This window comes from Phlebotomus argentipes, unplaced genomic scaffold (assembly GCF_947086385.1).
Source record: "Phlebotomus argentipes unplaced genomic scaffold, Phlebotomus argentipes genome assembly scaffold_18, whole genome shotgun sequence".
NCBI lineage: Eukaryota > Metazoa > Arthropoda > Insecta > Diptera > Psychodidae > Phlebotomus > Phlebotomus argentipes.
Genome location: NW_026776177.1, coordinates 6,449,488 through 6,470,672, shown reverse-complemented (window position 1 = coordinate 6,470,672; position 21,185 = coordinate 6,449,488). Strand labels below are relative to the sequence as shown.

At 47.2% G+C, this 21,185-nt stretch overlaps 2 protein-coding genes across 3 annotated transcripts in view; one reads left to right on the top strand and one right to left on the bottom strand.

The window, feature by feature from the left end:
- LOC132261191 (epidermal growth factor receptor) overlaps positions 1–13,784 on the top strand; it is a 54,356-nt gene extending 40,572 nt beyond the window's left edge. For both annotated transcript variants that reach the window (XM_059759823.1, XM_059759822.1), the window contains exons 2-9: positions 6,835–7,057; positions 7,634–8,639; positions 8,703–8,874; positions 9,213–9,345; positions 9,409–9,716; positions 10,070–10,548; positions 10,910–11,719; positions 11,912–13,784. In XM_059759823.1, the coding sequence (XP_059615806.1) occupies positions 6,835–7,057; positions 7,634–8,639; positions 8,703–8,874; positions 9,213–9,345; positions 9,409–9,716; positions 10,070–10,548; positions 10,910–11,719; positions 11,912–12,667 (3,887 nt within the window). In that variant the 3' untranslated portion in view covers positions 12,668–13,784. The remainder of the gene's footprint in view (positions 1–6,834; positions 7,058–7,633; positions 8,640–8,702; positions 8,875–9,212; positions 9,346–9,408; positions 9,717–10,069; positions 10,549–10,909; positions 11,720–11,911) is intronic.
- Positions 13,785–19,214: 5,430 nt separating this feature from the next.
- LOC132259710 (stress-activated map kinase-interacting protein 1) lies at positions 19,215–21,087 on the bottom strand. The gene is made up of 2 exons (XM_059757442.1): positions 20,427–21,087; positions 19,215–20,349 (listed from the first exon to the last, which is right to left on the bottom strand). Exons 1-2 carry the CDS (start codon positions 21,033–21,035, stop codon positions 19,513–19,515), a joined length of 1,446 nt encoding a protein of 481 aa, XP_059613425.1. The 5' UTR covers positions 21,036–21,087; the 3' UTR covers positions 19,215–19,512.
- Between the last annotated feature and the right edge of the window lie 98 nt (positions 21,088–21,185).

Below are 21,185 nucleotides of genomic sequence, written 5' to 3'. Positions count from 1 at the left end.
CACGTTTTGCCCTCGAAGAAATTGATCTACTTCAATTTAGCTCTCCACCTTGCCTGGGCCGTCCATTGGGCACGTTTTTCGGTGAATGCACCAACAAATTCCACCATGAGATACAATGCAGCACTTTTGTAATTTTCTATTGGAATTATTGGACTCTCTCCATCCTTCCTTCGCCATCACGACTCCGGCTGCGCAGTGCCCTCACTCGGGGCACCCATTGTATCTCACACACGATAAATTAAGCAAATGCACAGCACTTTGATCTGCCTACACTGCCGAGCGCTCGGATCGGGACGATCTTTGTCTGCCCTGGCGATCGATATCGCGCGCACATTGATTTCCTATTTGAGACTTTTCCAAATTCACGCTCTATTTCTCATTTCGTTCATGTCTTGAAGCGAGAATTGTAACATTAGAATTTCAGTGTGTTATCTAATAAAATTCACATTCATGTATTATAAGACGAGATTCGTAAAGTGGCATAAGACCGTGAAACCATGAGTTTATTTGGCGCACCAAATTCAGCTTCTGTATGAGATCAATTAACTGATTGGCGGTCTTGATCACTTCCTCGAAGCCAGGGAAATAAATTGGATCAGAAGAGTTTAGCAAAGAGAAGCTCTAAATGGCAATTGTCGAGGAATCGCGGCCTCCATTGTTCTGATTGCTGGCATCGTGAGTGTGTTCGCGATGCGGAGGGCAAACAAAAGGAAAGAGGCTGGGAAAGAGATGCAGAGAGACGCGGAGAAAAAGAGCATCGCAAGAGGAAAGTTCATGGAGTTGCACGACGTGCAAATTTTCAAAACTCCACAGAGAGAGAAGCAGCGTGAAAAATGAAACAATAAAGCATTCAATAATAAGTGCAAGAGCGCGGGGGAAATATTCAAGTGAGATAAATTGAGAAGCACGAAGATCATTTACCAATGCCTTTTTCTAGTATGTGCGCGTTTTCGAGAAAATATCCCAACTAAATTCGCCTCTTGCGCGCGATGCGATGTTTGATGTCCGAGAATGCCAGCGCCCAACAATGGAATTCCACAGTGACTGGAAATTTAATCACGCCGTATTTACCTGAAGTAAATTGGATTTGTTCATTTTAACGGACTCGCGTACGCGCTTTTTCCCGCCTTTCCATCATCTGCGGACGCGGAATCTCACCAAATATTTGACGTTCGAAGGCTCTTCGCGGGCTGAGACAAAAAAGGCACCTTAATAGAGTTGTTCAATGTGTCGATTTCACTCTGGGCGTGTGCACATCGCGGGGGTGAAGCTGCGCAGAGACACCGAAAAAATTGCCTCATGTCTTATTCGCCCCTTCGACAAAATCTTCGTGTTGTGTTGTATTTGTGTGTGTGTGAAAAAGAGACGATCTTTGCTGCAATTGATGAGCGACATCGCGTGGGCGGAAGAGTTTGATAGTGGCTCACATTTTATGCAAATGCTCAGAGTCTGGTCCTCATCTCTCCATTCACGAGAGTGACTTCTTCTTGACAAAGAACATTTGGTCATGAGAAATTGATTAGGTTTCACGGATGAATGGGAAAAAGCCAACATGTTGAAACCTCTTGTGATTTCGTAATAAATCCCATAGTGAGGAAATAAAAATGAGACGCTGGATGGAAATTTCACGAGAAATACCAGTGGTGTATTTTATTCCGGGAAAAGAAACGCTGAGCTTGGAAAAAAAATGCCATTAAATGGGCAATAAAATTATTTTTCTTATGACAATGAAAATGGCTGTAAAATGTTCGTATTGTGGCTTAGAATTGTGCTTCAAACGGCTCTCGAGCAGTTCAATCTGTCAGAGAGTCGTAAAAATCCCAAGAGAGAGAGAGAGATTTCAATGCGCCGATTCAGAAGAAACCTTCATAATCTCGCTCTTGATTCTGCACACTTATATTGTGAAGATTGAGAGATCCAGTTATGCTTTGTTTGCCAAAGGAAATTCATCACTCATTCCATTCACTCGTTTTCCAAAATGCTCAACTCGCACGCGGATCTCCAATGTTTATTAATGTGCAATCTCAATTTTCATTGACTTAATCATTCCATTTCACCCGGAGATGCCGCGAAGTGGCAGATTTATTGCGCTGTCTCCTCAACTGCCACTCTCTCAGCGCTCCCAACTTGTGTGACTTCCTCGTGGCGGGAGAAAGTGTGTTTCGCGTGAGGATGTGCGCCTTAAAGCACGGAGTGAAGGATGACAGAGAGCCCTGGGAAGCTCTAATTGGCATCGCTTAAGACACATTTCCTGGCGGCGCTCTTCATTAGCATTTCGTGGCAATTTGTTGGCTGTCGGACGGAGCAAATTGGCCACTGCTGGGCTGACTTGGGTGTACATTTGGTGATTAGTGCACACATGCTGAAGGTCATGCAGCGAATGTGGGAGCTTCGAAGCCGCAGAGATCTTCGCGTTGGCGCCATTCGGATGTCGAAATCCCTCTCACGCACTCACAATGCCAAAAGGCATCAATGGAAAATGCAAGCGCGTGAAAAGTCCGATTCATTCATAAAAAAAAACTAAATAATTTCATTCAGCACTACGAAAAGCTGAAAGTTGAATGCGTGAAGTGAGGAAAAAAAAGCTCGTGGGTGGCTTGTTTATTCCCCACCTCGCGCATTGAGATGCATCTGGGCATGGTGGAAAATGGAGAAAATTGTCATTCCACCCACTCTCGCTTGTTAAACATTCATCTCTCTCTCCCCCCACTTTTTCGATCGCGCGTCTCGTGAATGCGCGCGCTGAGAAATTACCCATAGCAAATGTCGAAGCTTTCCTCCTATTGTCGACATCGTCTGCAGACACACAATAGAACATGATGCTTCAACACGCGCCACGCCGAGGCCCAGAACAAAGAACCATCATCGAGATACACTTCTAATAGTCCGCGCGGACAGTGTTGGGCGCTTGGTGGACCAAATGTGCCTCTTGGGCACACGCAAAGTCGCCCACGTCCCGTCAATTTCCACCTTCCGCCCAGCACAGAAGTCACACTGATCCCTCTGGTCGTCTTTTAATTGATTCCCGCCAGGGTTCGGCCGTTCGCCCAGGAATTTATCTCTCTCTCTCGAGTCGTTTTTACTGGCTTCTCCCGTGATTTCCTCATTGCTGGCCGAAAGAGAATCGCGCGCGAGCGCGCAATACTGCCCAGATGAAATGTTCGCCATAAATTCGCGGTGAATTTGCATGGAAATCACTCGAGAACACATCGTCATGAATGCCCTTTTGCGGAAAATCCCATTTTCAGGCGGTCTTTCTCAATTTTCAATTAGTCAGAAGCACACAAGTTTAACTCTTCATGTCGATATGAATGCAAATTGCAGCACAACAAAACACTTTACTTGCTATAGTTTCAAGAATTTCTGGTGTGCATGTTCAACAAAGGATTTTGCTATGCAAAGCGATGCAAAACTTCCAGAGGATCTTAGCAATTAACCCATGAAACCCCTGAGATTATCCGTTCCTCAGGCTTCTCGCGATACAAAGATCGGAAGTGAGAAACTTCACCATTTCCGAAGGGATGGAAGTGATTACGAGATGAACTGCAATTTCCAAGCGAATCTCGTGCCAATTTAATTGCCATCTTCTCAGCAATTTGCCACCGCGCAATGTTTGATCTTCTTGAGACGACTTCATGTCAACACTTTCATCATCGATTTCGTATGAACGCCAAATTTATGCGCACGCGAAAGAAGTGAAATTGATTGCTCAATTTTTGGTCACATATGGAATTCCACGAGAAAAAACAGTCGACATGAAACTTGAGTGAGAAGAAGAAAAAAAAAACCGGGGGGAAAAGTTTTAGTTGCGCGCCCACGAATCCTCAAAAAAATCCGTGTGGGCTCCGAAAGATCTAATGCTTTTTGTGAAGCACTCTTTCTCTCTGGCTTTCTTGTGCACAAGAGGCTGCGCAGTGGTGAATTGGAGTCGCGGTGTTTAGAGTCGGATTTGCTCCTTTGTTTGCTGGTCAGCCTCTGCATTCCGGCGGCGTTTTCTCGCAGATCATCTTCATTTCCAGGGTGAAAAGGCACCAGAGAGTGACATGTTTATTGATTGGAGTGATCGCGGGGGCAACGCAGGGCAGCATTTCACTGATCATCGACACATGATCGCTCGGTGGATTCCGCGAGAAAGCCATCGCTGTGATTAGCATTCCTCTTGCGGGTCAGGATGGCTGTCAATTGCGGTGGAATGCGCGGTATGTGCACGAGTATCATTAAGTACAGTTGAAACGGTCGTGCTGTTTGAATTTTCGAAGGTGATCGCTAAGCTAATTTTCAGCGCTATGGAAAACTCTGACCGGGCAAAAATGCAATCAATCATCTCGCTCTGGGGCTCTGGCGTCCATCAAAAGCGCCGCAGCATCCAATCTTGCGCTCATGACACCTCCGGAGAGCGCGAAGGAGGTTTCTGAAATGGATGGGTGAATGATGAGTTTTTCTCCCGCGCGAGTTCCTGAATCTATTAAAACTTTTAATTGTTCCTCTGCATCTCTTGACCAGCGATCGATTCGGCGGCCAGAATCCCGTGATAGATGACCATATGGTCGTGGAGAGTGAGAGAGAGAGGGGGATCTTCCCAGCATCTTCATTTATCATCATTGTATCTTCGCACGGAATTATTTGATTTTTTATCTCCACTTCGTTTACATATTTGGTCATCTTTTCTCTCGCTGGGCTTCGCAAGGCCAACAAAGAGCGCCCCTCGCGATGGAATTCTATTCTGGCGGATCATCGTGAGGAATCACGACTTGAGATGATGAGGAAAAAATGACTCTTCGAGTGGGGCTTAATTTTACAAACACGCGCGTTCCAATATCGCTGTCACTGTAAGTGTTAATGAGTGAGATATTAAGCACCGCGATCGTGGCCACATGGACAAAACGCGTCATTACAAATGGACCCAGAGATGGCGACAAGAATAAGAATCGTGCGCCATCGAGAGATGGGGAAAATGTCTATTTGTTGTTTGGCTTTTTGTCGAGCAGCCGCAATGTGTGACAATGTAATATGACGGCGAGATAAGGCGAAGCCCTACGAATCTCCGCTCACCTCAATTTGAATCCCGCAAGCCAAGGCGGAGATATTGTGGTCAGAAATGGTGTACAACTGGCGGGAGAGAGCGCATTTCTTCTGGGAAGTCGAGAAAATGCTGAAAAAGAGCTAAGAATTTTGCATTTTCACATTGTGGAAGTCATGCGAAATCGTGTACAGAACCAAACCATATAATTATCTCTTCCTTGATCGTAACAAATGATCGCGTTTATTCGACCAAGCGTTCCGAAAGTCTTCGCTTTACATCAAGCTAGACCCGCAGAAGAGCTCTTCTGTGCCTTTTCAAGTGATCTCCGTGTCTCAAGTTGAGGTTTCTCGTGCTGTGGCTGAAAAATTTTGTCGCAACAATTGAAGCACGTACCATTTTTGAGATAAATAAGACGTTTGCGTATATTTGTTCACCGTTTCTCACTCTCTGTCTCACTTCATCTACTTAAGCCGCTCTGGAGACAATTTAATGGAGTTTTTCAGGTTCACTGAACCCTCCTTCAAAAGCAAATGCTTCCATGTCTTCTGTCTAAGATTCTTTTTTCTCCTCTCTGGATGCCCGAAAACACGGCTTCACAGACACTTTTCCAGTGATGTTTGTCCAATTAATTAAATGTAAAATATCGTAATGGTCATGCACCCAAATTTGACTGATCATTCTTCACTGTGCGCGAGATCGAAATGATCATCTGGATGGGGCCAATTAAATAAAATTACATGGAAATCTTGGAGTTTCTCGATCGTGAACAAAATGCGACAAATTGCCGAGATCAATTCCCCGGAAGATACGCGAGATCGTATTTCTCTCCGGACATCCGATTCACATTCACAGTCCGCATTCTCACAGCAAGAAAACATCATTAGCATTTTCTCTGCCTTTCCTCACTGCGCGCACACGGTGATCTTCGAGCCAAATCGCACCCACGCAAAATCGATGACTCGCCGAGGGTTTCGCGTGATCGCATGGACAAATATTTCTGTATTTTTAGCGTGGTATTTGCATAAAAGTGACAAGACTTTATATTTAGACACTTTCCTAAGCGCGCTCAAATTGACTGTTTGATTGTCGATGTGAAATCAATCAAGTGCGCGGCAAATTTGGACAGGATCAGCGGCAAATCCGCCAAACAGGATTACTTGTTGGTAAAAATAGCACATAAATTGCGATCATGACCAATTTAGGACTGCTCGATCGGGACTTTTTATCCTATTCGCCTGAGAGCGTCTCTAGAGTGGTCAGAAAATCGCTGGAATACCTTCAATCTCGCACATGGAAATAACCATAAACAATACAATCGTGCACAATCGCGAATTGTTTCATTGGAGGGCTTCTTTGGTCGCCGAAGAATGCGTTGTGGTATGCAAAGAGAGAAAAGTCACCCGGCGAGAGCCGCACAGCGACCAATTTATAGGCATTAATACGGAATTAACAGAGCCAGAGAGAATTCAGAAAACCCACCGCGCAAGAGAGAGGATCTCATTATTGATGTTTGAAGCCATCGAAAGACTGTCGAGAATGTGAATCTGTGTGGCATTCAGAGTCGCGCGGGAAGAGCGGCAAGGCGGGGGGAAAACAGTGGGATTCTGATTTGAGATTAAAAGAGTCTCTCGAGAGAGAATTAAATTTCTTCTGAATATATTAATTCTTTGGATGGAAAAAATGGATTTTTATTTCTTCACGGGCATTCAAATTTATCTTGTGAGATTTATTGCTCATAACGAATTACTCTTTTTTGCTCCACAAAGTCTCACAAAGCTAATTCCCTGTCTTCTCTCTCTCTCTCTTTCCAGTTTGCATCGGAACCAATGGACGAATGTCTGTGCCTTCGAATCGCGACCATCACTATCGGAATCTGCGCGATCGCTTCACCAATTGCACATATGTGGACGGGAATCTGGAGCTGACATGGCTGCAGGACACGAAGCTGGACTTGAGCTTCCTGCAGCACATCCGCGAGGTCACGGGATACGTTCTCATCAGCCATGTGGACATCCAGCAGATCGTGCTGCCCAGGTAAGCGCGCGCTCTGACATCAGCAGCGGTTCATGAGAACGCGCGAAAGCTGCAAAAAGCTCCAGTGATTCACACGTAGTGAGATAATTGACTGGCAAATGTGCTAATTGGGTCTCAACAGATTACCATCTCATGAGGTTAATCACGAAAAGTTTCCACGAAATTGCCTACTCAAGACGCCTATCGAGGAGAGGAAGTTTTCGACTTTAACGATGTGGTTTCGCGACGAGAGCCATAACTTTTCCATCTCACGAGACTCTTTGAGATTGAGCATCTTTTGACGCCAAGTCTTTGGTTAATTCTCAAGACAAATTCATAATTCATACTTCAGAGCTCAAGCGTTCAAAGCCATTAAAGAAAATCTGGGGAAAATAGAGAACAGTTAATGTGAAGATCGCTTGATTTGAAAGCAAAACGGTTTCCTAGACGCTCTGAAGTTTGATTTTACAAAAGCACAAAAGCCTGAAGTCTTCGATAAGCTCTCGACTGCGAATAACTGAGCTTCAAAGTGTCCTTTTCAAAGTCATTCTCAATCTCATGCTCATGACCTCCTTTCTTTCCTCTCTCTCATTGCAGACTGCAGATCATTCGCGGTCGGACGCTGTTCAAGCTCAACATCTCTGACCAGGAGTTCGGCCTGTTCGTGACGTACTCGCAGATGCACACGCTGGAAATGCCGGCGCTGCGCGACATCCTGTCGGGCTCCGTGGGCATCTTCAACAACTACAACCTCTGCCACATGCGCACGATCGAGTGGGAGGAGATCATCAGCGGCCAGAACGCCTCGATGCACTACATGTACAACTTCACGTCGCCGGAGCGCCAATGCGCACCCTGCCATCCCTCGTGCCAGGCGGGCTGCTGGGGCGAAGGCCCGCACAACTGCCAGCAGTTCAGCAAGACGACGTGCTCGCCGCAGTGCGCGCAGGGCCGCTGCTTCGGGCCGAAGCCGCGCGAGTGCTGCCACTTGTTCTGCGCCGGCGGCTGCACGGGTCCCACGCAGAAGGACTGCCTGGCGTGCAGGAACTTCTACGACGACGGCGTGTGCAAGCAGGAGTGTCCGCCCATGCAGAAGTACAACCCCACGAACTACCTGTGGGAGCCCAATCCAGATGGCAAGTACGCCTACGGCGCCACATGCGTGCGCAACTGCCCCGAACACCTGCTCAAGGACAACGGCGCGTGCGTGCGCACGTGTCCGCCCAACAAGATGGCCAAGAACGGCGAGTGTGTGCCGTGCAACGGCGCCTGTCCCAAGACGTGTCCCGGCCAGGGAATCGTGCACTCCGGCAATATCGACTCCTTCAGGGGCTGCACGGTGATCGAGGGCTCGCTGGAGATCCTGGAGCAGACGTTCAACGGGTATCAGCACGTATTCTCCAACTTCTCCTTCGGACCGCGCTTCATCAGACTCCATCCGGACAGACTGGAGGTGTTCTCCACGCTCAAGGAAGTCACGGGATACATCAACATCCAGGCGGATCACGAGCACTTCACGAATCTCTCCTACTTCCGCAATCTCGAAGTCATTGGCGGACGACAGCTCATGGAGAACTACTTCGCATCGCTCTACATAGTCAAGGTTTGTGTGTTTTTCCTCACGCTTTCCTAGCTTTCAGCCTCACTAACTTTGTGTACTTTGCAGACTTCGCTGAAGTCTCTCGAACTGCAGTCACTGAAGAGAATCAACTCAGGAGCGGTGGTGATCCTGGAGAACAAAAATCTCTGCTTCGCCGACGACATTGAGTGGAACAAGATAAAGAAGTCAGTGGATCACGCGTTCGTCGTGAGTGCCAACAGGAATAAGACTGAATGTGGTGAGTGGAAATTAATACAATCTTCGCATATTAATAATTTTCCTAAATTTATTGATTCTCACCATAAAAGGTGGGCAATATTGAGGCCAATAAAAGCTAATTCTGTTTAATGCATCGCGCATTTTATAGTCTCCACCACAATAACTTCTTGTGCTGTTTGAATTTTATTGGCAAATTGAGTTTAATTACAGTGGAAAAATCATTGCTCCTAAATTGACCATTTAGTTTAGTTGAAAAAGCAAAAATCCATTTGAGAGCATATAATAAAGAAATGAGGAAATCTATTAGCATTTTATGCCATTGAGTAAGCTTGGCATTTTATTGTGTTTTCCACGCAGAAATCGAGGGTCAAGTCTGCTCGGATCAGTGCACAATGCTCGGCTGCTGGGGCGCCGGACCCAATCAGTGCCTCGAGTGCCGAACCTACAAGTACAACGACACTTGCCTGGCCTCGTGCAAGAGTCTTCCAGGGTGAGTTCACGCGCCGAAAGATTTGCCAAAAGATCGACGCTTTACGCTGCTTTTCTCTCGCAGGATCTACGAAGTCAATCACACGACGTGCGGCACTTGCCATGCCGAATGCAAGAACTCCTGCCGCGGCGCCGGCGCGGACAATTGCTCGGCGTGCGTGAATGTGCGCGACGGCAACTTCTGCGTGGCCAAGTGTCCGGAGTCCAAGTACAACGCCGGCGGAGTGTGCAAGCCGTGTCACGACACCTGCATCGGCTGCACGGGTCCCGAGAACACGATCAACGCCAACGGCTGCAAGACTTGCCACAAGGCCATCATCAACGGAGACGCCACGATTGAGCGCTGCTTAGGACGCAACGATTCGTGCCCTGGTGAGTCCCTGGAAATGAACATCATCATTTCGATCGATGGGAGCAAATTCAGTCAGGTTTTTAGAACGATTTTAAGCCATTTTGAGACAAAACGCATAAGAATATTAACTGGAAACCAGAGAGAATCTCCTGAATAAGGCTCATAAATTCTTCTAATTACCACAAATAGCTTCAGAAGTTTTTTAAAATCCATCAAAGTTCCTGTTAAAGAGCTTTTAGGAGATCTTGAACGCTAAAGCTTATCATTGTTTAGTATTTTTCACAGTAATTTCTTGCTATGTAAGACTTACGAAGACCTGAAGACCCTCTTCGGGCGCCTTTAGAGTCTCGACTGATTGTCTTTCCTTCCGCAGAGGGCTACTATTCCGAGTGGGTGATGTCGCAGGAGCAGGGCGCGCTGCGTCTGCTCGCCAACAAGCCGATCTGCCGCCGCTGCCATCCGCGCTGCAAGAAGTGCTCGGGCTACGGCTTCCACGAGCACGTGTGCCAGGAGTGTGCCGGCTACAAGCGCGGCGAGCAGTGCGAGGACGAGTGCCCGACGGACCACTTCGTGGACGAGGCCACGCGCGAGTGCTTCCCGTGCCACCTGGAGTGCCGCGGCTGCAACGGACCGACGGAGGCGCACTGCACGGACTGCCGCAACTACAAGCTCTTCGGCGGCGGCGACCCGGCCAACAACGCCAGCGCCTTCAACTGCACCGCCGCGTGTCCCAGCGACTATCCCTACCAGATGTTCGACTTCGGGCCGTACTGTTCGGCCAGCAACGTCTACCAGCTGTCGGAGGACGAGTTCGTGAAGAAGGTGCTCTCGTTCGTGGGCATCGTTGTGCTGGTGAGTAAATCTCAGTCCGACTGCATCGTAATTGCTCGAAATGCCGGAGAAAGCGCTGGCAAATTGCTAGATATGAATTACATTACCGATATCTAATCAAATTGCGGTGGAAGATGAAACCATTCTTTCTGGCGTGCCAATCTCTTGACTCATTGTTCGCTCTGCCGGACAGATGGGGAGAATTCCTGGGATTCTCAATCACGCAGAAATCAATCGAGGCTTCTTTGCCAATCGGCCTCGATCTCGCATTGCCGCAACATGCAATTTTCCGCATTTTTTGCATAGCTCAGCGAATGATTGCGCAAAAGCGCGATCTCCAGCGGAATGCTGTGACTTATCAATTGCTTATCTCCCTCCACAGGCCATCGTGGCGCTGATCACGGTGACGATCGTGTGGCGGTGCTGCCAGAAGCAGAAGGAGAAGGAGGAGACGATGAAGATGACGATCATGCTGACCGGCTGCGACGACAGCGAGCCGCTGCGGCCGTCCAACGTGGGCCCCAATCTCGCCAAGCTGCGCATCGTGAAGGAGGCGGAGCTGCAGATTGGGCCGCTGCTGGGCATGGGCGCCTTCGGGCGCGTGCACAAGAGCATGTGGTATCCGGAGAACGAGAACGTGAAGATCCCCGTGGCCGTGAAGGTGATGACGGACATTTCGGGCTCGCAGGGCAGCAAGGAGTTCCTCGACGAGGCGTACATCATGGCGTCCGTGGAGCACCCGAACCTGCTGCGTCTGCTGGCCGTGTCCATGGCGTCGGAGATGATGCTCGTGACGCAGCTGATGGGCTACGGCTGTCTGCTGGACTTCGTGCGCAACCACAAGGGCAAGATCACGTCCAAGGCGCTGCTCAACTGGTCCACGCAGATTGCCAGAGGCATGGCGTACCTGGAGGAGCGCAATATCGTGCATCGAGACCTCGCGGCGCGCAACGTGCTCGTGCACTCGCCGGCGTGCGTGAAGATCACTGACTTCGGCCTGGCGAAGCTGCTGGAAGTCGGCACGGATGAGTACAAGGCGTCGGGCGGCAAGATGCCCATCAAGTGGCTGGCGCTGGAGTGCATCCGGAACAGGGTGTTCACGAGCAAGAGCGACGTGTGGGCGTTCGGAGTCACGATCTGGGAGCTGCTGACCTTCGGAGCGCGTCCTTACGAGGAGTACTCAGCCAAAGAGGTAAGTTGCCTCGCAATAAACCAGAGATTTTCTGCAATTCTTTCATTACCACAGAGGAAATTAGTTAACTTCTCAAGTTTCTGGAAGCTTCAAGTCTTTATAATATCTATAAAGATCCATTTGAATCAAATTTTGGACTGAAAACAGCGTCAAGAAACTTTTAGTGATCATGTCAATCTGTGGTCGTTTCAGGTGCCTGACGCTATCGAGGAGGGCTACCGACTGAAGCAGCCCGACCACTGCTCCCTGGACATCTACGTGACGCTGCTGCAGTGCTGGGACGTGAACGCCGAGGCGCGTCCGCACTTCAAGGATCTCGTGGAGAACTTCGCCAGCAAGGCGCAGGATCCGGGGCGATATCTCAGCATTGACGGCGACAAGTTCATGCGCCTGCCGTCGTACACGAGCCAGGACGAGCGCAACTTCTTCCGCACGCTGGCGCCCGCTCTGGACGGCCCGGAGCCCATCATGGAGGCCGACGAGTACCTGCAGCCCAAGGCGCGGCCCTCGGTGCTCTTCCCCACGGTGGAGCCGGCCGAGGAGGCGCCGTCGACGCTGCGCTACTGCGGCAAGCCGCCCAAGGGCTCGTCCGGCGACGACGAGACGGACTCGCACACGCGCGAGGTGGGCGTGGGCAATCTGCGCCTGGACCTGCCGCTGGACGAGGACGACTACCTGATGCCCACGTGCCAGAGCGGCGCCGCGGCGGCGCCCGGCTACATGGATCTCATCAACGTGCCGCCCAGCAGCGTGGACAATCCCGAGTATCTCATGGGCGCCGCTGCGGCGGCGGCCGCCGGCACGCCGCCCGCCAGCGCGCCGGCGCCCACGCAGACCATCGGCATCCCCGTGGCGCCGGCCGAGGGCGAGGCCGCCTCGGACCACGAGTACTACAACGACCTGCAGCGCGAACTGCAGCCGCTGCACCGGAACGAGACGACAGTGTGAGCTGCAATCTCAAGTGCCTTTCAACCCAAGTGCCTGCCTCGCAGCCCGCCGCGTGCGGCTGCACCCGGAATGACATTCTTAACTAGTACTTAAGGCCTTAAGAAACTACAAGTTAATAATTTATTTCGTAGTCGAGAAGCAATTCCGTCGCCCTGGCCGAAGGATGTTCTGAACAAAGAAGCGCGCGCGCGCCGCACTCGCAGCCACGGGCGAACGCGTGAGAATTTGCTCAAAATTATATACATATTATCGTTTAAGGTGGAAAAAAAATGTCTTGCAACACAAAAAGGAAGGAAAAACGTTTAGTTCAAATGTATTTTAACTACTTCTAACAGTTTTATTAATGTTTTTTTTTAATTAAAAGAAAAGAAATCTATTCTATGCAATGTGTAAGCAGCTATTTTTACAAGACAGTTCATTTTTTAATACTTAGAGCCACTTACGTAGGAAATCTGTCTGTGATATAAGTGTAAAGAGAAAATTATGAGTAATTTAATACTATTTTTTGCCTCCCTGATTTACTTGTAAAGCATATTGTAGTTTCGTAGAAATGGTTCGATAATCTTACTACTTCTTACTTACAAGAACGCGTGATCTTGTGCACGTCGAGCGATCTCATCGGCTAAGATTGTGCACGGGAAGCATTTAGGTGAATGAATGGAATCAAACATATACTTTTTTTTTAATCAATGCAACGAAGAGAAATTCAAACTCTCACAATCAATCAACCTTTTACTTGCCTTTTGTATCACAATAACACGAAAAAACGAGAAAAAAACCGATCATCCATGGAAAAGATAAACATTGTTTTGTGAGACACTTCAGATTTGTACATAATTCTTTCACAATAGATGACAAAAAAAAGTTGATATGCAAAAAATGTGTTATGAGAGAATAATACTGTGCCATTTGACGATGATGATTTTTTAAATGATAGATTGTACATTATTTTACTTGTCTCTAAAATGCGAACTGAAGATGTGAGAAAAGATTCTCAGCGAACGCTGAGAAGGATATCGTGAGCGATGTTAGAGAAAAATGGCACATTTTTACTGATTTAAACTTATCTAAATGGTGTAAAAATATATAGTGATAATAAATTAAAAAAATAAATGAACTCATGTTTTATTCAGAACGAATCAGCAATATTTCACAGCATCAACAGTTCCTCTGGCATCATTCCATCAGCAAAGGAGAAGGACGAAAGGAGCCTAGAAAGGCGTCTTCTTGGCCTTGTGCACTGCAACACTTACCTTCACCCTTTATTACTTCTCTCTGTGATCACCACAAGAATGATAAAAAGACCGATTTTCTCCTCTCAACAAGTGCTTTATTTCTACTCTTGACTTATTCTAAACAATGGATTTATCATAGGGCGCTTATATGCTCATTCAGCATATAGAACAAATCGCGCCACTTCTTTTCTCAGCGCTGTTCTTTTTCCATCGCGTCTTGCGCGTGTTTATTATGCCAACTCAGCTTCTGGCCAGATAAAACTTTAGCGCATTTTACGCATCTTACTCTAAACATTTTCTTTGTTTCTTCATTTCTTATCTCATTATATTGCTATTGAAAAGTCTCTCAATAGGCTTCAAGAGAGTCAATTTCTTGGAGGAAAGTTGTCTTTCTGTTTTTTTTTCCCAAGAACTAATTTAATTACAATTCGAGTGACAAAATTGTCTCGCTCGTTCATTTTTACGATCTTTGCGTTTAGCTTCACATTTGTTGAGCATTTTACGCAGCGAATGTTCATCTTACTCTGTTGTAGATGGATTTCTTTCTTTTTCCCCTATTTATCTTAATTAAATCAACAAGGATACTCTTTGAATCGCATCTTTCTTATTGTCAGGAAATATCGAGCTAAGTTAAGTATGAATTTTTCAATTTCTAACAATTTCTATGCTATTCTCAGCATTCTTTTACAGTTAATATGTTGATAGTTGTGACATGCAGTGTATTTTCATATCAACTGCTCACCATGAAGACATAAGAAATCGCACCGAGAAGTGCACTAATGGAATAAATACATTGTATCAAATAATATAAAAATCTAAATGAATAGATTGAATGCTAAAATTGACTGAAGGTAAACTTCATATTAATTCTCACATGATTTCCATGTTCAATCATTGAAAATTGTCAATCTTTCGATGGCTCAAGTTGTGGACTGTTTTTAGCTATAAACTTGTTGCAAAACGCTTTGCAACTCGCTTTCTTTCTATTTTTCCTTTCCAAATTCCTCATTTATTATGGTGAGTCAAATTATTTCGATTCCTATTTATTATTGTCATATTAGCGTAATTCCGCCCGTCAAAAACAAAGAATTGGCACATTTGGAACACCAAAATACAATAAGAAGTAATGTATTGAACCAAATGTACTTTATTTTAATATAAAGCACGTAACAAATCTTCCCACAGATCGAGAGCATTAGATGCACTCCGTTTAGATATTAAGCTCGTATCAATAGAATAATTCCCAAGCCAAGCATTATGTAAACCCCAATTTCTGTAAGAGCAACAGAGAATAAAACGAGCCTTCTGTTCCGGACCGAAACATTAAAGCATTGTGATCTCAAAAGATACAATCACAATGCTGTAATTTTAGGATAAGAATATCTATCCTAGGAAATTAATTGGTTATGAAATCAAGAAATTCCATTACCACAATTCGAATTCATGTCACTTGACTTAATTTGACTTAAAGCACATCAATGAGGCAAATACTCATATTTTTATACAATATGCTACCGTCAATGAATGCAGGGTATTGAACAGCAGAACAAAGTGTTTGTTCTGCGAAGCCTGAGAAAAAGCAGCAACTGATCCAGCATCAGCAGACAGAGGACTAAGACAGAACCAACACCAGCAGAAGCCAGCTAAGCAGAGCGATTAAGGAGTTGTGATGGTTGATGGGTTAAAACCGGATGCTGACAAAGCAAGTGCATTGACGTACGCTGTGACGCACGTAAAAGAAATGCAATGTAAGGTTCCCACGAGCCATTGCACGGCTTCTCCAAATTATTGGAGACAGTTGAAGAAATGATTTAGTCAATAAACTGATCGCAAACGAACACATCGTCTTTGTATTCGATCGGGACATCACATGGCGATCCTGCCACTCAAACCGAAGTGATCTTCAAAGTTATGGACTTAGTGCAAAGTGTGCGAAAAACAGAGGAAAAAAAAAGAAAATGGATAAATGAATACTAAAATATAGTTCCTACATCGATAAATCGGCACCATGGGAAAACCGCAGAGTAAAGAAGAAGTTATCATAGCCCAAAACGGAGGTGGAAATACCAATGATATCCAGCAAGGACATAGAGGAGTAACTCTAACCGAACTCGCGCTTGTCATCTTGATTGTTATCCTAGCACTGATGATTGTGGGATACGTAACGCACCGAGTGCGCCGCTTCTTGAGAGATATAATGCAAGAAGAGTTATCTCGCCGCCGCAACGAAGCTGTACCAATACAGCTCTAAAATACGAGGATAACACTGTGTAACCAGTTGGACTCTACGCAAATCCCAGCACAGTTGCCGAGATCAGCATTCTCACCAGCGGCGGATTCGACGGCAGCCAAAAGTGAGAAATCACCGAACGTCTCAAAGCCTAGAATCAAGTACTCTTGATCCACAGCTCATTCGGCTCCCGCCGAAAAATTAGTTCAGTTGTCTTTTCGCATTGTGCAGAGAATCAGCCGCCTGGCCGTGCATAATAGCCCGATTCTGGGTGATGCAGTAACTGCAACTTTGTGTTTTTTAAGACTTCTTCAACATCTCAATTTCTCGCTTTCAGCCCATAAAGCTAATAAATCACATTGTTGTAACGGCATTTGCATTAGGAGATGTTCTTGTGGAACAAATTAAATAAAAGAAATATTTTATAAATGTGTCACCAAATTGCAGAAGTGCAATTTGTACATTCACATTAATAAAAAGTAAATTAATAATTAAAGCCAGTCTGGATTTGGCTGTAAAGTAGAGAACATGGGAATAAATGGTTCCTCTTTACTGATGCCGTGACTGACGTAAAATTGTGCCACAAATTTAGGAATACAACTGTTACCGTGCTTCGCACCTTTCCTAAGGATAGAAGGACTGTTGTGACACAATTATAATATAAGAATATTCAGTAGAAATTTAGCAATTGTTCAGGATTACTCAGAATAACACCTTGACAATTTCATGCTGACGACCCAATTGTGCAATTCGGCAGTGCCCGCGAATATTATAAGTTGACAAATTCCGCCCCTCTAAAGTGCACCCGGAAAATTAATCAATTGGGCCGTCCTAAATTCTACTGTATAAATTAAGACAACTTGCAGTGAATAAACCAATCATTGTTCAGCAGTCAATTCTCAGTCTCGATCAAAAGTGAATTTATACTTCAGAGATGTTCAGGAAGAACATTCTTAGACAACGCCCAAAACATTGTCTTGGGCAACGCGGCAGTCACATTAAAATAGTAACCCAATTATTGTCAGCACTTTTGTAATGAGAGCGACCTAAATTTGAAATAAGTCGCGAATAGGGGGAAACTAATAATATGCTAAGATTTACCAGCAAATAACAAAAATTCCCTTTATAAGACGGGTGTAGACACTGAATAAATCAGATAGCAATTAGCAGTCAAGTAAATTGTTTTCTTACTGTGACCATCACCACCCCTGAGGAAAACCACTCCGAGAGGCTCCACACCGAAGCAGCCATCGAGATTTCATCAGTAAAGTGGAAAAACGCTGTCTCACGAACGACTGAATCGCCAAGTAACTCCAAGTCAGTGAAACAAGGCTGATCAGTTCCCAAGAGCCATCTCAAAACCAGAGATTACGGCTCCTGGACAGTGACTGCGAAAGTTTCTTCTTCTTCGTCTCACGCCGAGTCCACTGAGGGCATTTCTGCCTCAAGCTCTGTAGATTTGATCAAAGGCGGAGGGAAATCTTACTAGAGATCCCTGAAGAGAAACAGCAAACTCCGCGCACTGTCGCCAAAGAGTAGGGGAATAATCTGACGAGATTTTAGATTATTCTCCCCCTCTATGTGGGTTCCAGTACAACCCTTTGGCTGGAAATTACAAGAGAGCATAAATAAATCATTTCGCTAGAAGACACTGACGAGTGTAAAATACCAACGATACAATCCACTTACAGCATCACCCCAACTTTAAAGACACCCCATCATTGGTTTTTTCACCAAGTGTAAGATCCAAATACAGACCACACCTAGAGCCATTGAAGGATTGACAGACGATTATTCTTTTCAGTAAAAAAAAAAATAAATTCACTCGAAAACACGGTGAAAGTACAACATTTTCACACTTTTGTGCAAGGAATTAGAATTAGTACTGCGTAATCTCTCAAGTAAATTCTAATCTAAACAATTTTTAACTTATTTTGGATTAAGTTCAACTATTTGGCGTACGAATGTTAAACTAGGTAAAAAATAGGGTTTCAATTTTGAACTTACATCTAACCCATCTAAGATTCATTTGTGATAAGTACCACAATACTTCAACCGGAACAAAAATATCTTAATAGAGAAAGAATAACTCTTAAACAAGCTTTTAATGCATTAACTTGTGAAATTATCCTGTCTCGGTTCTGTTTATAGGAATAAATTTAAATGAAACATACTCGTTGAGGAGCAAACAACTCATCTGCATCTTCCTGTAGTTGATCTGCGCGCCGAGTTCCATCAGCAAGTCCATCTCTATGGAGCCATCGAGTCCTGGGTCACCAATGGAGTCCTCTGTTGTGGCGAAATCGTGCAATATTCCGTGGTCTCGAATCTCCACCCAATTAAGCAAAATGTTTCAGCAAAATGGCAGGGATTTTTTCAAAAACACACTATATTCCCTTCATTTCTTTGCAGTGTCCACAGGGTTCTGCGATGCACGAGCGAAATTCGCTCTGAGTGGATCACAAATCGTCTCTGTTTGAATTCACCGACGTGACAAAGTATCGCTGCCTTGTGGATTCAGACGGGGTACAAGTGTGAAAAACACTGCACTTTACTGAATCACTATCTCAGAGGTCTCTAAGAAGACTTGAGAAGACGTTGGCTCCACTGAAGAAACTGAAAATTATTGTCACCCGTCGCGGGTTATGAGAGATTGATTTCCACTTCTCCCGAAGGAAGAAGTGGAAGAAAGAAGAGTGGGAGAGAGAAACTCTCCGCCCTAATATTAGGGTCAGCAATTTTTGTACTTCGCTTATGCCATTCGCTTTTTCTACGCGTTGGCTTATTTATTTATTTAAGTTCACTCGAGAAATTTCCATAGAATATCTACAAAAGATTATTGAGCTTTGTAAGCGTATAAATTTGTCGACTTGGCGTTTCGCTTCACATTTTGTGCCACAAAAGCAACGTCAATGTTTCCCACTCATTTCGTGTTTCGCTTCGCATTGACACTGAATTTCACGCATGTTTCACACGGAATCGTGTTTCATTGACGTTTCGAGCGCATTTCCCCGTCCACCACCGAGGAAGGAAAGTGCATTTTCCGCTGCGCCCCAATGGAAAAGTCACCGCAAATATGCTCAGTTCATTTTATTCACTCTGCAACATATTTACACAAGTAGTAAAGATTTCACTTTCATATATCACAATCAAGATTAACGCGTCAACATACGAAAGGGCAAAGGGAACTCATTCAACGTCTCGTACAGTCGTGTAAAAAAACTCCGTCCTAGGGATGGACTTAAGGTAAAAAAAAAACTAAAAGAGCTGTTTTGCTGGTGGTTGAGAAATTGCAGGTAAGAACGTAAAGGAGCGAGTCACTCTCCGGGAACACTTTCTGGTTGGGTTGGCTGTGTGCGGAAGTCTGTTGCGCTGATGGGTTAAATGAGTGAGAAGGACTTCTTGCCGTGGCCGCCGCGCCGCCGCTCGCGGAAGCTGAGGAACTCACGCCGCGTGGCACTGCTGCGCACCTCCAGGATGTTGCGGATCTTCTCCACGATCTCCTGCGCCGTGTCGGGGTCCGTCTCGAAGTTGTAGTGCTTGAAGGTGGACGCGCCGCCGCCCGGCGACGCCGCAGCGCCGAACTCGCTGAAGGACAGCGGCGCCTCGTCGGCGCCCGGCCGCGGCACGCGGTACACGATGCGGAAGATCGCGCGATAGGGCTTGCGCTCCACGATCTCGCACAGCGCCACGCTGTTCATGGCGTGGCTGATGGCGCGCTGCTTCGTCCAGAACTTGGTGTTCTTCTGCTGCACCGGATCGATCTCCACCTTCTCGCCACTGATGCCCAGCTGGATCTCGGTGCGGAAGAAGGGCACCTGCAGCATGTGCAGCCGGTAGGAGCGGTACATGGGCGCCTCCATCATCGTGGTGTGGCCCAGCATGCGAGCCATGTCCTCGCTCTGCTGCGCGCTGGTCGCCTTAGGCTCCTCGGGCGGCGCGCCGGCGGCGTCCACCTCCGACGTCACGGACATGGTGCGCTGCTCCGCGCGCGCGGCGCGCCGCTCGATCAGCGCCAGGTGGCTGAAGCAGAACTTGGAGCAGGGCTCGCGGCCGTCCAGCGGCGGGAAGTCCGAGTCCACCTCGCCGTCCTCCTCCGTGATGTACAGCCCGTAGTTGCGCACGGACTTGAGCGCCACGTCCGGGTTGGCGATGGAGCACTTGTAGCAGATCAGGCCGATGAACTCGTGGATCTTGGCAGTGGACAGCACGCAGACCTGCAAGGCAAGGGCGCCCGGTGAGTCCCGCGTGCGCACAGCGGCGCGCAAAGACGCAAAAGACGTGTCCCACTGACCTGGATTGGGTAATTGCGCTGTTTCTCCGGCAGCATCATGAGGAAAATCTTGAGGGTGCGCGTGGACACCCCCGTCTGGGCAGTGCCGTCGAATCGCGCGTATTCGAGGAATTTGTTCTGAGTCTGCTTGGGGCAGTGCAGCAGCTTGGCGCTGAGCAGCGACGCCACGGGCCGCGCCGGCTGCACGTCCCGCCGCACGAACAGCGCCTCGCGGTCGGCGTCCGAGAGGCTCACCAGGCCGTCGTCGCACTTCACGTGGCGGATCTTGGACGCCTTGCGGCGCGCCAGCTCCATCCGCTCGAGATTCTGGGCTGTGTTGGTGCGCTGCCAGTGCAGCCCGATGTCCGTGTCGGCGTGAATGTCGTACGACTGCGACAGCAGGTCCCCGTCCTCGTCGTCGCTCTGGTCCAGGCCCGGGTAGCACACGAAGTCCTGGCCCTCCTCCAGCCCGTTCTGCCCCGCTTCCGGGCGCCTCGAGTGCACCTGGGCGTACTGGCTGGGCAGGTCCTCGCTCACCATCACCGCCTCGCACATGCCCGTGTCATCCGTGGAGATGAAGGAGTTCCTGATGTGACACAGAAGCCAGTGGGGATTGTTGTATGTGGCCATTGGGGATTTCACGCGAGATAAACAAGAACCCGTGCGTGTTTGCACTCGCTCGCTGTCAACTCTGACACCGCCGTGCTCGCCGCTATGCACCGCCGCGCGGCGCTGCACGCCCCAGCAGCGCCTCGCCGGCGGGAACACGCGAACTCAGCA

What these genes read in the sequence shown, in the direction of transcription:
- LOC132259710 (XM_059757442.1), bottom strand. Translation starts at nt 21,035, where the DNA reads ATGGCCACATACAACAATCCCCACTGGCTTCTGTGTCACATCAGGAAC. An exon ending in AGCGCAATTACCCAATCCAG is followed by an intron (nt 20,350 to 20,426) that starts GTCAGTGGGACA and finishes CTTGCCTTGCAG; the next exon opens with GTCTGCGTGCTGTCCACTGC.